Source organism: Myotis myotis, unplaced genomic scaffold, assembly GCF_014108235.1.
Source record: "Myotis myotis isolate mMyoMyo1 unplaced genomic scaffold, mMyoMyo1.p scaffold_m19_p_36, whole genome shotgun sequence".
NCBI lineage: Eukaryota > Metazoa > Chordata > Mammalia > Chiroptera > Vespertilionidae > Myotis > Myotis myotis.
Window position 1 is genome coordinate 328,804 of NW_023416342.1, and position 26,630 is coordinate 355,433.

At 56.6% G+C, this 26,630-nt stretch overlaps 1 protein-coding gene across 1 annotated transcript in view; it reads left to right on the forward strand.

Annotated features, from left to right (window-relative positions):
* The first annotated feature begins 1,347 nt into the window (after nucleotides 1–1,347).
* Nucleotides 1,348–26,630, forward strand: part of SEC24D (SEC24 homolog D, COPII coat complex component) — a 70,132-nt gene continuing 44,849 nt past the window's right edge. Inside the window, exons 1-8 of the mRNA XM_036303269.1 lie at nucleotides 1,348–1,530; nucleotides 3,815–3,973; nucleotides 13,745–13,856; nucleotides 16,617–16,762; nucleotides 17,921–18,172; nucleotides 18,455–18,582; nucleotides 22,316–22,427; nucleotides 24,776–24,903. Coding sequence (XP_036159162.1) covers nucleotides 3,856–3,973; nucleotides 13,745–13,856; nucleotides 16,617–16,762; nucleotides 17,921–18,172; nucleotides 18,455–18,582; nucleotides 22,316–22,427; nucleotides 24,776–24,903 — 996 coding nt within the window. The 5' untranslated portion in view covers nucleotides 1,348–1,530; nucleotides 3,815–3,855. The remainder of the gene's footprint in view (nucleotides 1,531–3,814; nucleotides 3,974–13,744; nucleotides 13,857–16,616; nucleotides 16,763–17,920; nucleotides 18,173–18,454; nucleotides 18,583–22,315; nucleotides 22,428–24,775; nucleotides 24,904–26,630) is intronic.

Consider the following 26,630-nt stretch of genomic DNA (forward strand, 5'->3'; position numbering starts at 1 on the left):
GCCTGCAAGGCCTGCTAAACTGCAGCATTTCAGCGTGAGCATCGTCCCCAGGTAAGTTTTCACCGAGACATTTCACCCGTAAGGGGACAGGTCAAGGAGCTCGAATGTTCTTGTAGCCCAGAAGAAAGCATATTTTGAAAACCAAATACTGCTCTGGTTTTACTTTTGTAAGTTTGATCGGAGTGGTAGCTATACTGAAGCTAGGGTTGGCTGAAGGCCTCTGCTTTTTAGGAGGGCTGTGTGTGTGTGTGTGTGAGAGAGAGAGAGAGAGAGAGAAATAGAGAGAGAGAGAGAGAGCAGGCAGGTGGTCTGGAAGCCCTAGCAGTGGTTCTCAACCTTCCTAATGCCGCGACCCTTTAATACAGCTCCTCATGTGGTGGTGACCCCCAATTTCATTGTTACAAATTGAACATCATTAAAGCATAGTGATTCATCACAAAAACAATATGTAATTATAGATGTGTTTTCCGATGGTCTCAGGCGACCCCTGTGAAAGGGTCGTTCGACCCCCAAAGGGGTCGCGACCCATAGGTTGAGAACCGCTGCCCTAGAGGGTTACCGGGCTCACATAGGTGGCCTTTCTTCCTGAGCTGTTGCACGGAAGGACAGTGAGCTAAACACCGGACGCGATCCACCTGCCAGTCCCTGTTCGGGGTGGGGTCGGCCATCCTACTTCAGAGACCGGGAGCCCGCAAACATCCGCTGAAGGAACGCACAGACGCCCAGCAGGTCCAGCTCCAGCGAAGCCAGTCCCCGCATACTTTTCAGCGGGACATCCTTCCCTCCGGTTTCCACGCTGCAGGCTGCCTGCTCCACGGCGCACCGCAGGCCACGCCCCCCCTAAACTGAGTCTCCGGGGGTGTCCGGGTCCCGTGCCTTCCAGCCGTGGCAGCGCAGCCCCTGCGACGTCACAGTGACTCCAGAGATGCGTAACGAGTGAATGAATGAACCCGCAGCCTGGGGTGAAGGAGTGAATGGCCGCTCCCACGCACTCCTTCTTCCCCCGGGCTCCGCGGAGAAAACGCCGCGCGGACTTAGCCACAGGGTTGAAGCGCTCTGACGGGTCGGACGGACGGAAGTGAACACACCAGATGGGAAAGGCGAAAGAAGGAATAAGGGAGGACCTGCGGCCAAAGCCCCGACCCACTGGGTGTCTGGCCCCGCCCCGCCTGTCCCAGGCCCCGCCCCTCCAGATCCGGCCCCGCCTATTCCAGGGCCGGCCGCGCCCCTGCTCCGCCCAGGCCCCGCCCCTCCAGATCCGCCCCCGCCCACTACAGGCCCGGCCGCGCCCCGTGCCCCGGCCCTGCCCGGCCCTGCTCCGCCCCCTCGGCGGCTGCGCGCGTGCGCTGGCGGGGGCGCGGCCGGGCGGCGGGCGCCGGGAGCGCGGCCGGGAGTTTTGACGTGGCAGTTGCCAGCCGGGCTGAAGTCCGCGCGCCGCGAGCCTGCGAGGAGCCCGCCGGGGAAGGCGCGGCACGGGAGCGGGAGCCGGGGCGGCGGGCGCGGGCAGCAGGCGCGGAGCCGGCGGCGCAGGTAGCGCGGGGCCGGGCGGGCGCCCCCCGCACGGCCGGGTGGGCGCAGCGGGAGTGGGCGCGGGGCGGCCTGGCGGGCGCGGGACCCCTCACGCTGGGTCCCGGCGCGGCGTGCAGTTGGGGACCCGCTGCGGTGGGCGCGGGCGCCTCCCGGACACCGAGCCCGGGCGCCGCGCTGGGGCCGGGTCCGCGGCAGGCCCCGAACCCACCCGTGGGCACTGCCGGCGGCTCGGGCTCCGGATGCGCTGGAGCCCCCCTCGGGCGGGGTGGTGGGAAGGTGCGCCGTGCAGACGTCTGCGGGCTCGGACAGGCCCACGGGACGGGCTGTGCGGTCGGACCGCGCGGGGTCCGCCCGGGGGCACCGGGCCGAGCCGTCGGGGGTCGGATGCCCGGCCGCCCGGCCGCCCTGCCAGGTGGCGCCCTGCCCGTCCCGGGAGCTGACTCAGCTCCTGCAAGTCGGGGCCGAGGAAGTCGGACGTGGCGGCTGGTGCGCGAGGAAGCGACGCCTCCGGGGCAGCTCGGGGGCAGGGACACCCCCTCCCCCGTCACAGTGATGGGGCGCGAGGGAGGCCCGCGGGCTCCCCCAGCCGGGTCGGAGCCACTGGCCGCTGCCACGTCTCCCTGTGCGGCGGGGCGGGGGGGCGGGGGGGTAGGAGGGGGGAGTGATGGGCAGGCCTTTGCTCCGCGCCTCCCCTCCTCTTCCCCTCCCCTCCCCTCCGGCCTTGGGCAGGAGCGGGGCTTTTAGGATATTCCTATGCTGGTTGCTTTAATTCTGGAAACTTGTAGGGTCAGGTGAAAACGAAACCAAGGGAAGCGTGCCATGGCCTGAATGTGGGTCTAGTGCGAGTCTCAGGAGGTGTCCCCCGTCATCCTCTCCTTGGAAAGGTGTCATGATAAACAGCGGAAGGACGAGTGTCCTGTCCCGGGCGGGGAATGGGAGGAGGGGGACCGAGCCCAGAGAGGCTCCTCCACTCACCCCAAGACACACAGCCAAGCACGGGCGGCTTCCAGGGAAAGGCCACCTGTTGCCGGCACCCAGAGCTTCCTCTGTCTTGTGAAAGTTGTTCAGAACGCTCAGTCCTATAACATGCCTCTTAGGAAACCTGGAAGAGTGGAAAAATGCAACAAATTGATGTTGGTGTCCGAGGAGAAGAATCAGGAGGGATGTTTCGTGTTTGTGACTCTGTGTGTGTGTGGGGGGGGGGGGGGAGGGCGGGGTGCCTGCCTAAACACATATGAAATTGCACGTTTTCCTGAAATACGTGTGCATATGGTCCTGGAGGTGTGACATTTAAATCAAAGTCTGTCATCTTTGCCCGAGAAACCACAGACAACTCTCAAATGGTTGTCGGCTGCCACCTGGCTTGGTCCACGTATGACTCATAAGTCCACGATCCACTTCTTTATCTCAAGCTGTGTTCGTTGGACTATTGATTTCTCCCTGACCTGGCTGCCTGATTAAAAGTACTAACCAGGATAGCCCTAAGAGCACAAGGGCTAGGCCAGTGATGGCGAACCTTCCAAGCTCGGCGTGTCAGCATTTTGAAAAACCCTAACTTAACTCTGGTGCCCTGTCACATATGGAAATTTTTTGATATTTGCAACCATAGTAAAACAAAGACTTATATTTTTGATATTTATTTTATAAATTTAAATGCCATTTAACAAAGAAAAATCAACCAAAAAAAATGAGTGTCATAGATTCGCCATCACTGGGCTAGGACATCTGATTTCAGACTCCGGGCAGTTCTGCTGGTCGGTCAGTGGGCTGGCACATGATCCCGGCCCATGGTGTGCTCTGCGCTGACATGGGGCCGCGGGAAAGGGCACAGAATAGCAGGTACACGTGCGACAGGCTGGCTGCGAGACATTTCGGTCTTCCGGTGAAAAGGCGGTGGGCAGCTGTTGGGCTTTCATGCCTGGGCATTGGCCCAGGACTTCAGAAGTGAGCTCCCGCGCTCTGTGGAGCTGTGGTTAGAGCTTTTTAGGGGGGAGTGCTGTGAGATAGTGTCCAAGACGTCAGCCTGATGACTGCACCTGTCCAGAGAAACGGTGAACTGCTTCCCTTTAATAGGGTGGTTCTCAACCTTGGCTGCACATTAGAGTCACCTGGGAACCTTTTTAAAATCCTGATTTCTGGGCCTCAGAAATTTAAAATCAGGATTTTAAAAAGGTTCCCAGGTGACTCTAATGTGCAGCCGAGGTTGAGAACCACTGCTTCAATAGCACTGAGCGACTCAGCCCTCTCGGTGACAAAGTTGACAGCATTATCTCTTCTGTTACAGGGTTCGCTTGTAGAGCTGCCGCCTGGAATGGTATTTTCACCATGAGTCAACAGGGCTACGTGGCGACCCCCCCCTACTCCCAGTCGCAGTCTGGGATGGGCCTCTCTCCACCGCTGTACGGCCACTACGGGGACCCCTCTCACGCAGGGGCTCCGCCAGGTAAAGCCATAGTCCTGACCTGGATGCGAGGTGGGCCTGGGGCTGAGGCGGGCGAGTTCCTGGAGGAGTGGCGGGGGCGTCTGGGATGGCCCATGCGATGCAGCACCTGAGATTGTAGGGCCACCTGGGACAGGCGCTCGGACGGAGCCGCGTCCTCAGCTTGGTGGCTGCTGGAATACAGCACGTTTGGTTTTTAAATTTCAATGGAAATACAGACGCTTCTTAAGTGTTTTGTTTTAGACTTGCTCTTGCTTCTAATCAGTGGTGTGATGTTATTGGAAACACTCAATAAAAACCAGTATCTGTATCCATAGGCTAAGGTGGGTTTGGCAATCTATACTAATAAAAGGATAATATGCTAATTAAACCGGGAGACCTTCCGGACAAAGCCATGGTGGCAGGGCAGAGGTGGTTAGGGGTGATCAGGTCAGGAGGGGGGGGCAGTTGGGGGTGATCAGGCCCGTGGGGGGAGGGGCAGTTGGGTGCGAGCAGGCCGGCAGGCAGAGTGGTTAGGGGTGATCAGGCAGGCAGGCAGATGAGCGGTTAGGAGCCAGTGGTCCCGGATTGTGAGAGGGATGTCCGACTATGGTTAGGGGTGATCAGGCAGGCAGAAAGGTGAGCGGTTAGGAGCCAGCGGTCCCAGATTGCGAGAGGGATGTCTGACTGCTGGTTTAGGCCCAATCCCACCCTGAGGGGTCCTAGATTGGAGTGGGTGCATGCTGGGTTGAGGGACACCACCCCTCGTGCATGAATTTCGTGCACTGGGCCACTAGTAATATTATAAAATCAATTTTGAATTTGGGAAAGTATTATTAGATTTGCACACTAAAGATTACTCAATGGTAATAACAAGGTAAATGCAGTCTTGCCTTGAAATTATCATTGAACAATATTGGTTGCTTCGAAGTATGATACCCAGCAGGGAATCTTGCTTTAGGGGCAAAAGTGGGGGGGAAAGGAGTAACAGAGTGGGACTCCCATAGCTCTGGTGCCAGTTACACCATGAGGCCGCTCCCTTTATCAAGGGGCTGCTCTGAGAGCAGGGTCCAGAGTCAGGAGCCAGGCGAATACTGGCTTGTTTCAGGGCTGATGGGCCTACATTCCCTGGAAATATTTGTGTAAGACAGTTCTCTGGGCTTCGGAGAGAATGCTGAGCAATTCATTTCGAACGCTTGGTAGGAGTGGGCTGTGTATAACTCAGTGAGTGTCTGGGGCTCAGGAGGCCTGGCTCATACATGCAGGGCCCAGCTGAGCTGGGTACCATAGCAGGTACGGAGGGCAGATAGCAGGTAGGGAGTGCGGATGACAGGTAGGGAGTGTGGATAGCAGGTAGGGCAGTGGTTCTTAACCTGTGGGTCGCGACCCCTTTGGGGGTCAGAAGACCCTTTCACAGGGGTCGCCTAAGACCATCTGAAAACACATATATAATTACATATTGTTTACAGTAGCAAAATTACAGTTTTGAAGTAGCAACGAAAATAATTTTATGGTTGGGGGTCACCACAACATGAGGAACTGTATTAAAGTGTTGCGTCATTAGGAAGGTTGAGAACCACTGAGGTAGGGAGTGCGGATGGCAGGTAGGGAGTGTAGATAGGAGGTAGGGCTTATGGATAGGAGGTAGGGAGGGTGGATAGCAGGTAGGGAGTGTGGATAGGAGGTAGGGAGGGTGGATAGCAGGTAGGGAGTGTGAATAGCAGGTAAGGAGGGTGAATAGCAGGTAGGGAGTGTGGATAGGAGGTAGGGAGGGTGGATAGCAGGTAGGGAGTGTGGATAGGAGGTAGGGAGGGTGGATAGCAGGTAGGGAGGGTGAATAGCAGGTAGGGAGTGTGGATGGCAGGTAGGGAGTGTGGATGGCAGGTAGGAGTGTGGATGGCAGATAGGGAGTGTGGATGGCAGACAGGGAGTGTGGATGGCAGACAGGGAGTGTGGATGGCAGGTAGGAGTGTGGATGGCAGGGAGGGAGTGTGGATAGCAGGTAGGAGGGTGGATAGCAGGGAGGGAGTGTGGTGGTGGTGGCAGCAGCAAGGGCGAGGAGCCCAGCACGGAGGCTCCTGGCAGCAACCACACGGAGTTTGCCGCGGAAGGTGCTCTGAGATTGACTTTCCTGTGGAAAGCCCCCTTATGATTCAATCTAATTTGAAAAACCTGCGATGAGGCATCCTTGTCTTATCCAGACCAATTCTCCCAAACATTTACATCCTGTCTCTCTGGATCCTTTAGGAACCATTAGCGCAGTGGTTCTCAACCTTTCTAACGCCGCGATCCTTTAATACAGTTCCTCATGTTGTGGTGACCCCCAACCATAACATTATTTTCATTGCTACTTCATAACTAATTTGCTACTGTTATGAATCGTCATGTAAATATCTGATATGCAGGATGTATTTTTATTGTTACAAATTGAACATAATTAAAGCATAGTGATTCATCACAAAAACAATATGTAATTATATATGTGTTTTCCGATGGTCTTCGGCGACCCCTGTGAAAGGGTCGTTCGACCCCCAAAGGGGTCGCAACCCACAGGTTGAGAACCGCTGCATTAGTCTGTCTTTCTTAAGTTTCTCTCTGTCTGGTGGTTCATTTCCCCTCAGGTTGATGTATCAGGATAATTACATAAGTTACTCTTTTTTGAGTGCTCACTAAGTATCAAAAGCTGGTCCTGAAAACTTCAAGTGCATCATCTTATTTACTGTCCACTCAGCGCTGGGCAGTAGATGACTAGCCCTGTTTCGCAGTTAAGAAAGCTGAGTGTCGCCGAAACCGGTTTGGCTCGGTGGATGGAGCGTCGGCCTGTGGACTGAGGGGTCCCGGGTTCGATTCCGGTCAGGGGCATGTGCCTGGGTTGCGGGCATATCCCCAGTGGGAGATGTGCGGGAGGCAGCTGGTCGATGTTTCTCTCTCATCGATGTTTCTAACTCTCTATCTCTCTCCCTTCCTCTCTGTAAAAAATCAATAAAATATATTTAAAAAAAAAAAAAAAGAAAGCTGAGTGTCCGGTGTACTGTAACTAGTCCAAGGCCACACAGCTGGTGGCGTGGCCAGGACTCATACCCAGGAGCACACCTAAGTGTGACATGCAGCATTACCCACCCTCTTTCCTCTCTCCGCAGCCCTCTTCCAAGTGCTCACTTCACTCAGGGACTCTCACCCGTGCCTCTCAGCCCCCCGTGGCTCAGCGTCCTCCACGCTCGTAGCCTGGGCCACCTCCACTGTCCTTTCTCCCACCAGGTCATCGGTGGCCTCCGATTCCGGGATGCAGTAGGTGCCGTCCTGCCCACTTGTGAATCAGGCCCTGTTTATCACTTTTGTTCGTTCACAACCCTCTTGTGGTTTCAGTGACACTGTTACTTTTCTTGGTGGCTTTCTGGCCACGTCTTTCTAAGGAGCCCCTTCTTCTACATGCCTGTTACATGTTGCTGTTTCTCCTTCCTCGTTCCAGCTCCCCCTTTTTCCTCCTGCAGTGGGGTCCCCTGAACTGCTTTGTCCATGTGAAGAGCTGTCCGCAGATCTGTCTTGAGCTCACAGGTCTCTCCTACGCTCCACACCGTATTTTCAGTTGCCCACTGTTGATGTAGGCACATCACACTCATCATGTTCAAAACAATTAACGATTCTTTTTTATAAAAGCCACTAGAGGCCCGGTGCATGAATTCATGCACAGGTGGGGTCCAGCCAGCCGGCCTGCCCTGATGGGGGCCAATCGTTCCAGGCTGGCCAGGGGGAAGGGCTGAGAGAGGTTGGCCACCAGCCCCGCCCTTGATTGGGGCCAGATTGGGGCGAGGCCAGCCAGGGGGGAGGGGCCGTGGGTGGTTGGACCATCCACCAATCAGCAGGTTGGCCGGCTGTAGTGCGCTTCATAGCAACCGGTCTTTCAATTGTTCCAGTGTTCTGGTCATTTGGCTTTTATATATATAGATTCTATATTGGCATTCTATATCTCACTCATTGGCAGCATCTTTCATTCTTTCAAATTAGAAACTTCCACTGTTAAAAAAACACACACAAAACTCTCCCCTTTACCTTCTCCAACCCATCAGTCCCCCAAAGTCTTCTGGGTAATTGTCCACATCTTTCCCACCGGCTTCCTCTCCTCTGTCCTCCTGCCACTCTTCCTGGGCAGCGTCATTCCTCACCTGGGTCACTAACTGGTCTCATAGCCATCATCTCCCAGCGCTGCCCGTCTCAGACCCTCTGTCCTGGGCTGTGGGGCTTCATACCAAATCCAGTTCTGACCCTTGGGCGTAACCCTTTCTGGCTTCCCATTCCCCTGATTAGATTGTGAGCTCCCGGGCCTTCAGTTGCCCCTTTTCTCTCTCCAGCTCCCCTGGTTCCTCCCACACCTCTCGCTGCAGGGGCACTAGCTCCCCGTCACTTGGAGGATGGTTTGCACTTGTGCCCTGACTTGCATTCTCCCCGGAAGCCAGTCCAGTCCCACCTTGTCCCCAGCAGGGTCCCACACGCCCTCCTTCAACCGGCCAGGTGGGTGCGTGTGGCCAGGTGGGTGCGTGTGGCCAGGTGGGTGCGTGCGGCCAGGTGGGTGCGTGCAGCCAGGTGGGTGCGTGCGGGCCTTTCTGCCCACGGCCCTCCCTCAGGCTTCTTTATGAATCCGCTGCCCCAGGCCTGCCGTTCCTGTGCTGGTGGTAACAGACAGCCTGGCACAGGGAGGGCACTCGGTGAGCCGACCATTTGGTGAGTGGCAAGTGGCAAGCCGCTGCGCTCATCAGCCAAGCACTCATACCAATACGTGAAAGTCGTCTCCGTGGGTCAAACCCTTCCGGCTTCACTGCTCTCCTGACTCAGTTTTCAGGGGGGCACCGAGCTGCAGACTGCACGTACCCCTGCCTGTGAGCGGCCGTTTGGTGAGCGGCAGTGTTTCGTTGGCTGCTTTAGGGCTGTCCCTGAACTGGCTCACCTTTCTCTCTTTGTGCTCAATAACCGTACATCTCCGTCTCTGGGCCTCCGTGCCTTCTCCTGGCCTCTGGGTGATGCTGGTGTGAGCTTTGTGGCAGACAGGCAGGCGGTGTGGCTTCTTGGAGCATCTTTCTCCTGAAGGTCTGGAGTGCGGCCTTGCTGTGGTTCCTCTCCCGCTGCGTCCGCCTGTGCCCCGGGGAATGCCAGTGCTCTGACACCCATGGGGACAGGCTTACTGAGCGCACAGGGTGCTGTGGCGATGTCATGATGAAGACAGCACGCCTGCTCTCAGCCGGTACACTTACGAGTGGACATGCACTCGGGGCGGACAGCGACCGTGCGGGGAGCACAGTCACCCGGGAGTGGAGGGGTGGGGTGGGAGCACAGGGCAGGGCGCCCAACCAAGGCTTAGGGCTGAAGGGAACCTGGAGGGAATGTTCTGGAAGAGGAGCGTTGGCCGGGTGGGGAGGATGTGGCGGGGTGTGGAGTGGAGCAGTGAGAGGTGCCTGAAGTGGAGGTGTGGCCTCTGAAGGCTTCCTATCGGGTTTGTTTAAGGGCAGTGGTGGCTGGAGGCATTCTGAGCTGGGAGAGCCAGGGCCCAAGTGCAGTTCAGGAAGAGTTACTCTCCACGGGCGGGGGTGGGGGGAGAAGGAAGTGGCTGGGGCCCCACTTTAGGAGCCGTCGTTCGCACCCTCAGGGCTTTGGGGGCCCCAGTTCTTTGCCATGGGAGGCGGCGCTGTGCGCGCTGTGGGCGCTGTGTAGGACGTTCAGCAGCATCCCTGACGCCTACCCATCTGACACCGGTGCTCGCCCGCCACTCACCCCCCCAGCTGTGGCAACCAGCCACCCTAGGCTCGCTGAGCGTCCCACCCTGGTCGGGACGCTGGTCTGGAAGCCGAGAGGCAGAACTGTGGGCGTCCTGGGGTCAGGCTGGGGCTCCTGTGGGGATGCCACCGCACAGGGCCTGGGAGCTGCGGTCATTCCGCGTCTGAACCGGACTGTATCGGGGAGCTTATCTCTGTTTACTCTAGAGACACGTTTTCCACCAGTGGTTTTTGACTTTGGCATTAGTTTGTCAGATCCAGCGCCAAATCCGAGGCACGCGTTTCTGTGATCTTTTGGTCGGTTTCTTTGCTGATAACAACCCACTCTCACAGAGGATTTGTTAGCTGGCATTAGGGCGCTTAGAGGATATGAGAGGGAGCCAAAGAGCCAGGCGAGGCACCCCACCGGGCTAGTCCCTCAGCAGCCATGCCTCTCCCCAGAACCACACCCCGGCCTGGCCAGGGCGCCCTCGCTGTGTGTTGTGGCTGAGTTTGGGACCCATGGCAGCAGTTTGGCAGGAGTCTAGGAAATGGAGACTGTCCTGCTCAGGACCGTCCCGAGAGGCCAGCCAGAGAGGAAGCAGAATCCGCAGTGAGCGCGCCAGGCTGCCATACCTGCCTGTGTGTGGAAGGCGGTTTGTGGTTTTGATATTTGCTTTTGGCACCAGCATCTGTAGTTCTTTCCCATGGTCTGGTTTCCTTTCCTTTTAAAATTCTCACTCTGCTCCATGAAGAACCCGATTTCTCTTCATCTCGGTCGCTTTTCAGTGCGAGCAGCTGGCCAGGGAGACTGGGTCTTTGTAGATAACACGGGTCCTCCCTCCCTTTGCCCGAGGATAAAGTCCAGGTGGCAGGCAGGACTTTGGCTGACCCAGCCAACAGGACAAGCTCTGCTCGGCTCTTCCCACCTGCATGGGGAGCCCCTGCCGTCCCGTGTCCCGTGTCCCTGCTCTCCCGCCTCTGCCCCGCTCAGTTCTGCCTGGGATCCCCTCTCTGTCTTCATCCTTTGAGTTCCCTCGGTCCTTCCTCTGAACTTCCCGTCTGTGTAGGAGACCACGCCCCACAGCCGCTGTGTGCTGTGTGGGGTCTCTTCTAGCTCAGTCCTGCAGCACGGAGTGCACTGACCAGGGACGCGTATGAGCCCTTGCTGTGGGGGCGATTTCCAAAATAAAGGGGAAAGAACGTCTTAGTAAGATTGGGGTGCAGCACAGGTCTGCTTAAGGGGAGAGAGCTGTTATTTGTTTTTGTTTTTATTGTTGATAGTATCACATCCCCTCTTCCCAGCCCCTCCCCACTCCCTCCCTTTAGGTCTTCACTCACCTACTGGCCCTGTCCATGAACTATGCAGATAAGTATATTATAAGGAATACTCTTGTTTAAAAAAATAGGAAAATATATATACTAGAATCCAGAGATAAAAGAGGAGAAATAAGAAACATCAAAGCAAGTCGTTTAAAACTGAGACCACTTTTGGATGTGTAAAAAGTCCTCTCGATCTCTAACTAAGAACACTAAACTCCTAAACAACCCCCCCAGCTCAGCTGAGTCACACAGCCTTTACTCTTTCTTTGAACCGATATAAAAGCCTTGTCACAACAAGGCCGCCAAAGATTCTGGTTGCCTCCCCAAAAAGAATTGGGAGAGAGAGAGAGAAAGATGCCTGATAACCTTGTAATGCAGGGCTCGGGTAAAAGCAACTCCTGTTACACTGACAGTGGCTGGTTTCAGCTTTCGAATAAAAATTTCCAGCTTATTCCGTAAAAGCAGTCTCATTTTCAGAACATATAAGTGGAAGCAAATTTTAAGTTACTCCTTTTTCAGCTTGAATTTACTCTTGAATATCATCTTTTCCGTCTAGCGTCATTTACATATATGCAAATTTACTATGGAGTTTTACTAGAACAAGTTGCTCTTAAAATCTTGTCTAGGAAATATTCTTCTTTACATATACATATATATTTTGTCCTTGGGGCTAGCAGATTCGGGGTGCCCAGATTCTAGGGCGGGGTGCCCGTGGGCTCAGGCCTGCTGAGTCCAGTAGGTGGCGAGGCTGGGCGCCTTGTTTTGGTTTTTGTTATGGTTTCATTTTTAGAAACTAGTTTATTAACGTGCATAGCACATACACACAGGAGCACCCCAACATGAGTAACTCCGAGAACTGGTTCTGATTCTCTGGACACATGTGTGAGGGGTGTTGATGAAATTGCTACTTCCTTATTTAAGACATGAGACTATCTTTGGTTTCTTGTAGTGCATGTAATTAGTTACTGTTTTAGTGTCGTGAGTTTTCTGCTTTTGTCCAAAATAATGTTTTAAAATGAAAATGCAAGTGTGCATACGTGTTGTTAGAATATAAATTCTTGAAAAAAGGAGGGCAGGGCGTGGCCAGGGGAGAGGGCCTGGGATTTGCTGGGGGTTACCTTGTACCAGGCCTTGTTCCAGGCACCTCAGAACTGCCCTCAGATGGGGCAGTGTCGCCCTGGCGGTAGGGCCAGGCTTTGAAGGGTACGGTGTCTGCTCAGGGCCACCGCTGTTCAGTGCTGGGGAACTCAGACCCCCCGCCCCTCCCGCCCCCCCCCCCCCCCCCCCCGTGCCTGCAAGCCTCATGTCGTTCTCATGAGCTGGGTTTGGGGTTTAGAACTTAACATAAAATGTATGTTATTATAAGAATCATGTACTTGGTTTTATTCTCGGTCTATGAAAAATTGCTAAATAAAACTGTAAAGTTAATATGAAATGTTTCTTCAGTTTGCGGAATCCCGTTTTAGCGGAGAAACTTGTAAATGTGTGGGTGTTGTTCAGGAACACTGCCCCTCCCCTGCAGTTTCATCCCAGGTCACCCGGCATGGGACGCATGTGGGCATGTGCTATGATGCAGGGTCAGAGACTCTTCCTGCAGGTCTGGGGACTGAACTCCTAGAGCAGCGGCTCTCAACCTTCTGGCCCTTTAAATACAGCTCCTCATGTTGTGACCCAACCATAAAATTATTGTTGTTGCTACTTCATAGCTGTCATGTTGCTACTGTGGTGAATCGTCATGTAAATATCTGATATGCAGGATGGTCTTAGGCGACCCCTGTGAAAGGGTCGTTCGACCGCCAAAGGGGTCGCGACCCACAGGTTGAGAACCGCTGTCCTGGAGGGACACAGAAGGAAGGAGAAGCTGAGAGTGCAACACCCTCATGAGGGCAAACGCAGGCAGGCGAGGCGGCTAGGAGGCCGCTGATGGCCGTGCTGGGCGGAGGGCGGGCGGGCCCAGAGGAGGGAGCGCCTGCGGCCAAAACAGGCGGCGGAGTCTGATGCACTTTCTCTTTCGGTCCTTTCAGAACATGGGGGGGGGGGGGGCCTAGGGACTCTAGTGTAAGAGGGCAAACTGAGTCCTCGAAGACAAGTTCTTGCCCAGCCCACCATCTGCCAGCCAGCCCGGTTTCTCTCCGGGGCACCGTTCCCATAGAGGAAGAGGGGAAAGTGAGAACAGGTCTGAGAGAACCGTTAAGACCGCCCTGGAGAGAGCGGCCTGGAGACGAGCGTGCAGCCCCGGCCGAGCACCTGGCATCGCCTGTGCGTGACTGAGGCCCCGAGCAGCCGGGCCCTGGGCTGTGGCCACCGGGTCTGGGGTCCTGAGCCGCGCCTGAGCCGCAGGCTGCGCCCCTGCCCGCCTGTCTCCTGCTGCAGCGCACTCGCTGGCCTTCTCGGGGCTCTGTCCGCGGTGGGAGTCGGGGGGCCATGCCGTGTACCGTGTTTTCCAGACTGACTTTCCGGTGTCCAGTCAGCACCGTCCAGGTGCCGGACGGAGCTTGTGTGAAAGGCAGCGTGTTCGGTGCGGGCGCCGCTGCCAGACGCGGAGGCTGCCCTGCGCAGGCCCCTGTTCAGTGTGAACATGCTCCTTCTTTTCTGCTCTCGGTCATGGCCACGGTCGGTGACACTGATAGGCCTGGACGTTCCCAGACAACCCGTCCTAACGCGGTCCTTCCCTCCCACCTGAGGGCTTTGCGTCCGGCCTCCTCTGATCCACGCCCTTCCCTTGCAGGTGCCATGAAGCCAGCAGGGCCCATGGGGGCCGCGCCTCCGGGCCCCCCACCCCCTGGACCACATCAGTTTGGCCAGAATGGAGCTCATGCCCAGGGTCGTCCTCCCCAGAGGTGAGTGGGACAGAGTCCAGCCCTCTTTTTTCTAGTCCGCGAACCCTGTCTCAAGTCCCTCCAAACCCTCGTGTTTATCCACTGAAAGCTGGACCTCCTGGTCTGGCCTCACTCCTTGAAAGCACCTGCGGGCGAGTGCCCCAGGGGACCAAGCCCTGGAGAGTCAGGAGGGAAAACTCAGTGCTGGGGGGGCGAGGGGGGGGCCGGAACCGCGCCCAGCGGACGACCTGTGGGGCCGTGACCGTGGGGCCAGGCCACTCCTGTGCTGCAGCCTCGGCGCCTGGTTCTGCTGGGGAAGAACTCGGCGAGACCCAGACTGTGAGAGACACGTGCTGGGCGAGTCCAGAGGGAGGAGAAGCAGTTCCGAGAAGGAACGGGCCGAGGGCGCCAGTGTGGAGGTCAAGGAAGAGCCCCTGGAGCTTGGGAGCCATAGCTGATGGCAGTGGCCTGGGCGTTGGGAGGGAGGGAGGGAAGGGCAGGGGCCTGCTCAGAGGGAATGCGCACGCCTCTGGGTTTAAGGGCGGAGATGTTAGGGGAGGTCCCGGGGAAAGCCTCAGTAGAATATTCAGCAGCGTTTAGGGCGTGGTCTCCACTGATTGGCCGCACCAGGGCAGGGTCACTGTCCAGTGCAGCTGGTCGTGAGGTCAGCCTGGCTGGTTTTACTGCTTCTCTGGGCCTGGAGCTGAAATACAGCTGAGGCCTGGATGTTGTCTTAGGAGGAAAGGTCACGCTGGGGGGCGGGGCGGGGCCCCACCCACCATTGCTTCTCCTTCGCTGGGCACCTGGGGCTCCCCCCCGCCCCCCCCCCCCCCCCCGTGGCGACCTGCACCTGCCCACGGCCCTTGCTCTGCTCACGTCTCGCTGCCTACAGCATCCAGTGATGGCGAACCTTTTGAGCTCAGCGTGTCAGCATTTTGAAAAACCCTAACTTAACTCTGGTGCCGTGTCACATATAGACATTTTTTGATATTTGCAACCGTAGTAAAACAAAGATTTATATTTTTCATATTTACTTTATAAACTTGAACGCCATTTAACAAAGAAAAATTAACCAAAAAAATGAGTTTGCGTGTCACCTCTGACACGCGTGTCATAGGTTCGCCATCATGGCCTACAGCATCAGTGCCTATTAGGAATATATAACAGCCACTGTGTCAGTACCAGACATTTCACTGTTTGGTTACAGGCATCTTATTTTAGGGTTTTGTATTAACCTTTAATTCCTCAGCTGTCAATGGCCAGTATCCCCAATACAATTTTAAGCCCCTCGTCTCTCTGCTCCTCCACGGAACTGAGCGCAGTGCCTGGAGGTGCTTGATGAATATTTAAAAATCAAATCAGATGCAGCCCAGGGGAGAGCGCGTTGGGTCTGCCGTCCAGCGAGGGGCCCTGCGGGTAGGCGCAGAGGGAAGCCGGCCGTGTGTGTCAAACGAAGGAAGGGCAGCCGGGAGGTGGGGTGCTCCCAGCCTGCAGCCTCTGGGACTGTCCCTGGGAGGGAGCCTGTGGCCCCGCCCGCTGGAGACCGTGCTTGTGTATCCACTGAGATGTGTGGGAAGCTGTGCCCTGTAGACACTGCGCGGGAATTTCTCCAAGGACCACCCAGCTTCCCGGTGGTCAGGCTGCAAGGTCAGGGACCCCAGTGTGAATCTGGGCCCCGTAGATAGCGAAGCCGTTTCATCACCAGGTCAAAGGACCCCTGGTCCCTGCAGGTGGGGTGCCCCTGGAGTTTCCCATCGGGTTAACCCTTCTACCTGCCTCTCGTCTGTCCTGACAGCCTTCGCAGTGAAGGGTGGCTGAGCGGCAGGTGCGGGTAAACAGGGCGCAGGGTGAGGCTAAGCCGTCTGCATGGGACTGGTTTGGGGAAGGGTCCGAAGCTGCTGGCTCCGTCTCCTGCTGGTAACTGAGGAAATGGAAGTCTCCATCACAGAGGGTGAGGGGAGGGTGGGGGAGGGAGGGAGAAGGCCTGGGGCAGCCCATGGCTGTGACCTGCAAGCCGCAGAGGTTTTGTACAGAAGAAACGTCAGAGCTGAACAGCTGCTTTGAAGCGAAGAGAAGGTGCGGGTCCCTGGTGTCAGCTTTTGGCTCTGTCCCTGTTTCTCCTCATTAGGCTCCTTGGGGGCAGTGAGCCGTGGCCATCGCCCGGCAGGCGGACCTGGTGTGGGTGGAGCTCAGCGGGGTCTGGCTCCAGGGTCGGGTGAGCTCATCCTCCCGGCTCAGGCATGACTGGCCGGACCAGGAACTCCCCGAGCCTCCGCTCCCTCATCCCCCTGTTCGCCAGGTGGCGTGAGGGGTGGCTGAACCGTGGGAGGGTGCCATGCACTGCCCGGCTCCACGCGTGGGAGCCGCTGTCAGTGCCACATCCACGGGTGGAGACCGCTGCCTCTGTGGCTTCCGGTCCTGTGGCCCCGGCCACTGGTGACAGCTGCATCTAGGAACCCGCCTGTGGTCCCCGGCCAAGCGCCTGCCCACCTTGCCCCTCCCCCACATTCACCTGCTTCCACGTGAACTGTGGATGGAGGTTGGACGGGGTGAGACCTGCAAAGGTCAGGGAAGCCTCATGTGCAGGCTCAGCCCCGGGGTGACCAGGGTGCTGCTGCATGACTCCCTCTGAGCTCAGCTCCAGAACATGGAGGCTCAGCGCAGACACGCCATTCCCTGGTGCCCACGGGAGGCGCCTTTCATTTTAGTTATTGGTGTTCATTGCATGTCACGTGCCTGTGAAGCTCTATGGTCTAATTCAACATCCTCTTTCTCTCCTAGATTCCCAGGCCCTCCACCTGCCAGCAGTGCGCCACCCTCCTATGCCCCTTATCCACCCGCGACACAGTCATCGTATCCGAGTCCGCCGCCCCCGGCATCCGTGTCCCAGCTGGGCCGCCAGCTCGACACCATGCACATCAGCTACGGTAACCGTGCCCCGGCCGCTCCCGGCCGCCGGCGTCGGGAGCGCGTGAACGAGAAAGGGTTCTCTCTTTTCAAAATGCACGCAGCCTGGGAGCAGCCCAACTCGCATTTCGACATTTTTATATTACTCATCTGTACTGTGAATGGCTGTCATTAATTTCCCCCTGATCATGCTGCCATTTATTTTAAGGTAATTGAAGGACCCTCAGATTACCTTACGTTCAATACACAACAGGAAACAAAACATACTGTTGTCACAGATAAGCCTTAGGACGGTGGAATTGCTTTAGGAAGCATGAGGGCAGTTCAGCCTCGCGTGTGTATGGGCCTCACAGGAGAGAGGTTCCACGAGCCCTGGGGTCTGCGCTGGGTCCCGGGAAAGGGCCAGGCGCCGCGGGCAGCAGAGCAGCAGAGGGAGACAGCAGGCCGGTGCGGAGACTCGCCCGCGGGTGCCGGTGCTCAGGGCGGAGGGCCTGTCTGCCGAGATAACAGCACAGCCAGCCCCTTATCTTCGCGAAGAATGTTTCCATTGCTTAGAGTCAGTGTGTCAGAATTATCATGGAAAAACCTCAGAATATTTCTAATCTCTCACTGATTGCAAAATGGGTCCGTCTCCAGGGAAGCACTCAGTGCACACACTCCAGGAAAGGGAAGCTGATCTGGCTGGACAGCCGTTTCCAATATGATTGGGAGGCGTGTGAGTGGCCCATCGTCCTCCCTGCTCTTTCCTGCCTGGTTCTGCATCCACTGGTCAGGACAAGCACAGGGTGCAAGTCACTGGCTGTGTGGGCGGCCTCCATAACGCCTGTCACGTAGCAACGGTGCGTCCGCACGTCTCCTGTGTGACTGTCTCGGTTCCGCACCAGGTGCTATTCCTTAATGAATGGCGTATATCACACAAAATTACTGCAGCTGCGTTGAAACTTAGTCTACTCATTTCCTCACTGAAATGATGGGTGCTGTCTTCCCCTTTAACAATGTCCCCGTGTGAGATGCCCCAGTGACATCGGCGTCGCTTTCTGAATGCAGGGCTCCTCTTGTGGCCGCGAAGGAAGTGGATTTGTAGGGGTGCTTCCTGGCTTCACGTCAGGACAGTGTCCGCGTGTCAGTGGCGGGTCAGATGGAAATGCCGTGTTGGGTGACTGGTCTTCTTCCCGCAGGTTCCGGCATGGCTCCCCCCGGCCAGGGGCCCCCGGGCTCCCTGTCCGCACCCTCGGGCCAGGGTCCTCCGCCACCTCTGCAGCCGTCCATTTTGCAGCCTGGGTCTCAGGTTCTCCCCCCACCGCCCACCACACTGAACGGCCTGGGTGCACCGCCCATGCCTCCGCCTGGCCCAGCGCCTCCGAATGCCCAGCTGCAGCCCCCGCCTCTTCCAGGACAGACCCTGGGCAGTGGCTACCCCCCGCAGCAGGGTAAGGCGGGCAGGACCCGGGCAGGGCCTGGGTGATCGGGGGCCACCCTTCCTGGGAAACCAGCTTTGTTCCTGTTCCCGGGCCCCCAGCACCAGTTTGACGGGAGGGAGCTTTTGGAACAGCGTGGCCGCTGAAAAGCAGGGGCTCCGGGGTGGTCCCGCGCTCCCTGCCTGTGCGGAGGCGAGGGGTGCACCGCCCCTGACCTGCCAGCAGGACTTTGCCCATGGGCCCCTCCTCTGGATTTGGGTTCTAGCCATTTCTTTGTAAAATTTTTCCAAACAGGCAACTATGGCCCCCAGATGCCGGGCGCACAGCTGGCGTACCCTGGAGGCTTCCCCGGAGGGCCTGCGCAGATGGCGGGCCCGCCCCCGCCCCAGAGGAAGCTGGATCCTGATGCCGTGCCCAGCCCAGTAAGCGCCCTCTCGCTCCTCAGTCTCCCTCACAAAGGGCCACTCTGTGCTCGTCGTTCCAGACCCTCTCCAGTGTGTGGGCATCTCCCGTCCCTGCGGGGGGAGGGGGGGACAGCGTGACCACGCAGGGAAGGCTCCCTTCCTGTGTAGGGGGCAGAGGGGTCATGCTCAATGGGCTCTCCGTGAGAGAAGCAGCCCGTGTAGGTTCTTACTTGATATTCTATGAACTTACAGTACCTACTGATGTTTTTATCATATTGGCAGTATTTATTATGGTCAATGAGCCATTAGTAGTAAGAGTGTATCCTGTATAAACATGCTACTTAAATAACTAAGGGGCCCTTTTTAATAAGAGAAAGATCCCCATGGAGAGTGAAAGCATATTGTAGTTTGCATATTTTAAAAAAAATTATTTTTGAACTGAAGAACTTATATACATATATGCATAACCCATGGACACAGACAATAGTGTGGTGAAGGCCTGGGGGCGGGGGGGGGGCCTGGTGCGGGTGTGGGATGGAGGGGGCCAATGGGGAAAGAAAAGGGGGACATATGTAATACTTTCAACAACAAAGATAAATTTTTAAAATGATTGAATATAGACTTAGAGCTATAACAATTCTTTTCCATCCAGAGGAGGATTGTATCAGTCAGCTTTCACTAAGTTACTCTGTGTAACAAATATCCTCCCCCCGCCCGCCCCCCCCAGCTCTGCTTACAACTGCAGGGATTTGCTGTCACCTAAATGGCCTGCAGGCTGCAGCAGCTGCAGTTTGGCCCCTGCCCTAGTTCCAGAATCCAGGGTGAGGGGTCAGCCCATTGGGGGGTGTTATTTTACCGCAAAGGGAGAAAAGCAAGAGAACTGTGAAGGGTACAGTAGCTCGTAGAGTTTCCAGTCCCACGTGTGCCCCAGGACGGCCCTCAGCGTCGGCTGGGAGCTGCGAGCAATCATGCTCAGCTGCACCCAGACCCCTGAAGCCAGACCCGGGGCGGGGTCTGTGCTCGCTGGCTCCCCGTATTCTCTGGCGGTTGGGAAGCAGCCCCTCAGCGGTTCCTCTCTAGGCTGTAAATGAGGGTGCGGATAGTCCTGGCCAAGACCTTTCCCTGAACCCAGATTCCAACCCCTTTTCTAGCTCCTCGGCCACAACACTTGATTCCCTTTCTCACACGCCTCACGTTTAGCCCTTCGGCTGCCTCTCTTGGTCCTGGTCCTGTCCTGGTCCCCTGATGTCCCGCCGCTCCCTCCCACCTGGCTCACGGCAGAGCCTCCTGTGGGCCGGGGCTGTAGGTGGACATTCCCCTGCTGGTGGAATGAATGAGTGAACATTGGCAACCAAAGCAAGAGCAGTATGTGCTGTGATTCATCCTGACATTAAAATGCGAACAGGAAAATCCGTCCAGTGGTATTTGTGCCCTAAAAGCAATAAAACAGCCCTGGCCGGTTTGGCTCAGTGGACAGAGCGTCGGCCTGCAGATTGAAGGGTCCCGGGTTCGATTCCAGTCAAGGGCATATGCCCAGGTTGCAGACTCGATCCCCAGTGGGGGGCGTGCAGGAGGCAGCCGATGAATGATTCTCTCTCGTCATTGATGTTTCTATCTCTCTTTCCCTCTCCCTTCCTCTCTGAAATCAATAAAAATATATTTATATAAAAAAAGCAATAAAACAGCAATGCCAGGTGTTTATGCTCCTATCACCATAGAAGCATGCTTTTGCCACTAACTCCATCCACTGACCGCCTGCTGCACAGCCATCTGAGCTAGTGCCCCCACCCACAGCCCCAACGGTGCCCGTGCCCAGCCTGAAGCGAGGCCTGGTCGCCTCCTCAGGACTCCCCTCTCCTCTGTGTCTGCAGGGGGCTCTCAGACCCGCGTTCTGCCCCTGCCCCCAGGTCACATCCCTGCCCTTGGCAGCCCCGAGACACACCTCCGAGCTCCCCGATCCTGTTCACTTCTCCCAGAGAACCCCCCTCTCTCCTGGTTCTGTGTCATGACCCTGAGCACGGGTCAGGCGGATAGTGTGGGAGCGGTTCCCGAAGCGGCACCTCCGCGCGCCCAGGGGGTTTGGCTTTGTCGGGAGTCCCTGCCCCAAATCGAAGCCGGGAAGCCAGGCACACCAGAACCTCTGTTGACGTTTCTGGTAACAGTCTCATCTCCAATGTATGTATGTATGAGCACATACACGCGAGGTCAGTTTAAAAAGCGATCATATGTTTTAAAATGACTGGAACTGGTACCGTATTTCTTACTCTCTTTGTCGTGTCCCAGCCAGTATGCAGATGAGTTTAGAAATGTCATTGCCATGCCCGACACCCTTTCTTTGGAGCCAGTGCTTGTAAATTGCAAATGGCTAATTTAAAAACAAACTTTTTGGAAAGAATCTATTTGGTTCTTAGTAGACTAAGAACCATCTACTAGTATGTTCAATATGTAGATGATCATGATTTCTACTTCACTGTCATATTTGACACTTCCTTGGTGAGACCATTACAGTAAATGTTGATAATGTAAAATCTGTTCCAGTTTTGAATGAAGCAGATTATTGTGGAGCTATAGGAACTGTGGCTGGAATACGGAATGTGATTAGTGTTTTGAGTACCCTGTTTGCTTCCTGTGTCTGCCCGTGCTGGCTTGAGTCTCATCTGTGTTCCACAGTAATTCTGTTTGGAGCATTTTCTATATCTTTAATTTAATTAGAATCCCAGTCCTGTGACTTGAAGGGGAGAGACAGGAAGTGTAGACTTACAGGCAGGCGGAGCCGGTGTCTGGTGTCTGGTGTCTGGTGTGCCTTCAGACCCCTGGGTCAGCGCCAGCCAGCCTGGAGGGGGAAGCGGGGTGGGTGGACGGGGCACCATTTCAGAGTTTGAGGGAAGACAGATATTATTGTGAGTAATTTCTTTAGGGGCATAAACAGCGATGTGTCTTCCAACGCCAGGCACTTCAGTTTGACACTTGCCCCGTTTCTCCCGTTTCCTCCTTTCTCTCCCCTCTTGTCTCACCTGGCCTCGTGTATCCCCTGAAGAAAGGAGGCGGCAGGGAGCAGAGAGAGGAAAAGAATCCTTAGGGTCCCTCTTGTTTGTCCGGTCCACACAACAGCCCCTGCTCATTGTTGTCAGCCCAAAGCAAACACAGCAGAAAGACGATGTCTGTCCCTCAGTTTTTCATCATGAAATGTTTTCTTAGAGGAATTTCTGATGTTTCCAAACGAAGCGACACAATTTAGGGACTTGTGTTCCCTTCTGACTTGTGCCCTGTGGGAACCCCACCCAGGACACTTTGTCTCACGTCTCAGGGAGCAGGGGGAGAGGGGGCCAGAGGGGGCCGAAGGCCAAGGGGGATTTGAGGAGGAACTTAAGGCTTGTTTGGGTTGTATGTTGTAAATCCTTTCGTCTACACTCATTTTTAGCCTTCTAGACTTTAATTGCAAAAATTATTTTCTTTAAAAAGTTATTCTCAATTTATTTTCCTACCAGGTTTTTAAAAAATGTTTATCTATGTCCCAGTGAACAAATTGAATAAAAATAAAGTTCTCTGGAGGGTTGGGTCAGAGCTCAGAGCACTGAGAACAGAGTTTGGAAGCTGCTGGTCTCACACTGAGAGTCAGCATGGGCGGGGCGTACGGCGTGGTGGTCGCTAAGGAGAATTTGCTCGGCAGTGAGCCCGCGCTTGTGGAGCAGTGAGGGGCGAGCATGTGGAGACGACATGACTGACTTGCCCTTGCCGTCTTCTTGATCAGATCCAGGTGATTGAGAACGACCGGGCCACCAGAGGGGGGCAGGTGTATGCCACCAGCACCAGAGGCCAGGTCCCGCCCCTGGTCACCACGGACTGCGTGGTGCAAGATCAAGGTATGTACTCGCAACCATAGTTCTGATTGAGGTTTTACAATTTTCACAGCAGTCTTATTATTTTTTTAAATATATTTTTATTTATTTCAGAAAGGAAGGGAGAGAGAGAAACATCAATGATGAGAGAGAATCATGGATCGGCTGCCTCCTGCACGCCCCACACTAGGGATTGATCCTGCAACCCAGGCGTGTGCCCTAACTGGGAATCGAACCGTGACCTCCTGGTTCATAGGTCGACGCTCAACCCCTGAGCCACACTGGCCGGGCTCGCAGCATGATTTTTAAGCGCGTGCACGGATCCCTTCAGTCCCGCCTTCACTGATGGGACGTTTATACAGGCGATTCTGTGAAGACCCGTCCGCATCTGCAGAGCCTGAGAGGGGACAGGGCTCTGTGGTCTGGCCACGTCACTCTGTGCGTGTGACCCACGTTGGTACTTACACTCCAGCCTCAGTTTCCCCTGCGACGCTGTGCTCACCGCAGGGTCCCCGTGAGAAGGAGGTCACACAGACAGAGCAGGAGCACAGCGCCAGTCACCCAAGCACGGGGGTGGGCTGTCAGCGCGGTCTCGCTCCGGGTGAGGGCAGGGCACCATCGCAGCCTCGGAGGGCTCTGTACGCTCGCCCACGGGTGTATTCGCTCGGGCCCTCCTTTGTCACCTTCCCCACTGCACGGACCTGCAGGGCGGCGTGGGCGGAGCGTAGGGCACTGCCGCTGGAGATGTCGGCGGCGCGTTCCCGCCAGCCGCGCCTTTACAGCAGCTCCTTTAAGATTCTGGGGCTGTGCTCCTCTGGTCAGCGAGGACGAGGAGCGCTGAGCTGTCACTGCCTGCCATGTCTGCTGTCAGTCCACCCGGCAGCCTGGGGCGGGCTGGTCCTCCCAGGAACAGAGTGTCCTGTTGTTTATGGCAGTGACAGTGCACCCTGATGAGGTCGGACACTCCGATGACAATATGCTGCTTGGATGGGTCACCTACTCAGCCCCGGAAGTATCGCGTCCGTGTGTGAGCAGCGTTTTGTGTCCTCTCAGGGTTGTGGAGCCAGCCAGGTCCAGGTGGGGGTCTCCCCTCCTCCAGGTCTATCCTCCGAGCTGTCCTCAGCGCTGTCCAGGCAGCAGCTGGGACAGAGGGGCTTCGTGGGGAGCCTCCCGCGCCTCACACACCTTTATGCCTCTCACACCTGCACACTTGCACTCCTTGCACACCTCGCACACCTGCACACTTGCCCTCCTTGCACACCTGCACACCTCGCACACCTGCACACTTGCCCTCCTTGCACACCTGCACACCTCTCACACCTGCACACTTGCACTCCTTGCACACCTGCACACCTCGCACACCTGCACACTTGCCCTCCTTGCACACCTGCACACCTCGCACACCTGCACACTTTCACTCCTTGCACACCTGCACACCTCGCACACCTCTCACACCTGCACACCTCACACCTCCTTGCACACCTGCACACCTGCACACCTCACACACCTCACACCTCCTTGCACACCTGCACACGAACCCAGGCTCCTCTCGCCTCTGCGCCTCAGCGTCACCCACCCTCGGTAAGAAATGAGAACTGACAGCTGCCCCAGGTGCCGGCCTGGGAACCCCTCGCCTCCTCGGGGGCTTTTCGCTGGGACTTTTCCCTGAGGCCCCGCGGCGACCGTTTAAAACGCAGGCGCCGTCCTTAGCCAGGTGGCACCCCCACAGCACTTCCCGCCTTCCGAGGCCACGACCCCTCTGTGGGGTGAACATCGTCTGTGTCCTCCTCGGGCCCACCACGCAGCGCATGTCTGAGGGTGGCGCTCTCTTCACCACAGTCTATTACAGACTTAGTCATCATTTAATTTCAAATTTTATTTTAGGAAAGTTATTCTAGAGATTCAAAGTATTTGTCATGCCATGAAGTAAATAGAATTGGTCAGGAAACATAATGTATATGAAAAATAGATTGAAGTGCTTTAAAACACATTTCTATTACCAGTAGAATTTTCATTTCTAGATTTGATTTTTAGTTTAAAACTATCATAATCAAATGGAATCGTATTGAGGAAGTGCCACCAGATGCTCAGCGCTCTGCAGCAGGGGAGCGGCTGGAAGGCGGGAGGGTGCTGCTCTGTGCTCTGTGCCTTTGCTCTCAGCCCCTGGGGTCTGCCATCAGTGTGGGAACAGCAGTGAGAACCCCCTGTCTGCTGAGGGTGGTGGTGTGCGAGCAGCCGCAGTGCCCCTAGAGGCTGGATGGTGGAATTGCACAGTCCTCCTGGCACACAGGCCATGCCTTACCCAGAAGCCCCTCCATGTGCTCACGTCCCGGTTTCAGAGCTGACCTTCCGTGTGCCTCTCACTCTTTCAGGCAACGCCAGTCCTCGCTACATCCGCTGCACGACCTACTGCTTCCCGTGCACGGCAGACATGGCCAAGCAGGCCCAGATCCCCCTGGCCGCCGTCATCACGCCCTTCGCCACAGTGCCTTCCAACGAGGTAAGGGTGAGGGAGCAGCAGTGCAGCCACCTGCGCGTCCCGGCGTTCTGCCTGTAGCGCTGTCTTCTTAGGCGGCATCTTGTATTGGAAACAGAAACTGGAACATGTATAGTGCAAAAACACGTCGCCACTCAACCCGCTGCTCGTTAGGAAAACTCACAGCTGACAGGCTGCGTTGCGGGCATCCTGCATGCCAAGCACGGGTGGCCGGTCGCTTTCTGGCCTGTTGGAACGGTGCACGTGAGCCCCACGCCCGCCCGTGAGGCCCTTAGTCCCCAGCACACGGCCGCTCCCTGGGGTTCTGGGGAGGAGATAGCAGAGCCCAAGGCCCTGTCTGACTGCACCTGCTCACCAGTCCCTGGCCCAGACGCCCAGCAGTGCTGCCCAGTCCGAGAGATTGGGAAGCAGGAGCACATACATCTGCATGCTTCCCCTCGGAAGGGTGTCCTGAGTGCATGGGCAAGTTGGGGAAGCACAAAGGGGGCTATTTAAAGTTCCGATTCTAGGGCGCTGCTGGTGGGCCTGTGGTCCGCACGCCACCCTCCACGCCGCCATCCCTCCTGCTGTGCCCCCGGTGGACACCCACCCGCACACAGAGGCACAGGCCCTGGAGCAGAGCTGGTGGGGGTCTGGGGGGAGAACAGCCGTACTTCCGGCTGGAGCAGTGCTCCCCTGAGCCAGGCTGAACCCAGGTTCCTTTTCTGCGCTAAAGGCAGGAGCCTCCGATTCTCTCCCCAATTTAAACCTCCGCTTGGCCGGAATGGTCCTTGGAGGCCGGCTGGGCTAACGTGCAGGCAGCAGCCCCTGCGCAAGGGGCGGAGCATCTGCGAGAGAGAAGATTCGTACCTGTCTCGGGCAGGCCGGCTGCGGGGGGGTGTGTGGCATGGGGAAGGGAGGAGGGGCCTGCTTAAGTCACTTCAGGGAAGAAAGAGAAGCAAGACGGGCCGTGTGGACATGGCTTTCCTCTCCTTTCGCTCTCCTGTGAGTGGGAGCGCTGCCCTCTCGCCTTTCGGGGAGTCGAGGGGGATGGGGGTGCGCAGGGCCAGGGAGGAGGCACGGGGCTGTTCCTAGAAGCCAGCCTTCCGTGCAGAAGGACACTCAGGACCGATGGCCCCAGAACCGTATGCCACGCTCCTCAGCTCCCTAAACCACGGCGCTGGGCGGGGAAAGTGGCCGAGCTGACGCTCAGCTGGGCTGGTTGGACCACATACTGAGCCTCGGTCCACAGTCCATCCACTGTGACGTGTTCCAAAGCAGACGGCAGATGTCAGCGCACTCCCTCTGAGTACCTCAGCAGGTGCACCACAGCCGGAGTTAATATTTGCTTACAGATCCCTTTTCCTTCTGAGGCGCGATTCACTCACTGTGAAGGCACGTATCTTCAGTAAACGTTTCACTGGCCCTTGGCAGACGCACGCACTGTGTAAGCCGCGCCCGTTATGCGCAATGGCACCGGCACCGCGTGCTCCCCCAGCAGCCTCCCCTCCCACAGCCCCCCTGGGCCATTGTTCTGATTGTTCCCCCAGGTCTGTTTTCCTAGTTGAGGCCCCACCCAGAGGACGCACCCTGCGCCGCGCCAGTCCCTCCCTCAGCCGCTGAGCGGGGACCCGGTGGCGGGCAGGGGTGGCCGTCCCGTCCACTCGGTCCTCACTGCTGCCGAGTGGCTCACTGTGGCTGCCTGGCTTTCCGCTCTCGCGGGGACACCTGGGCTGTGAATGCAGCCTCTG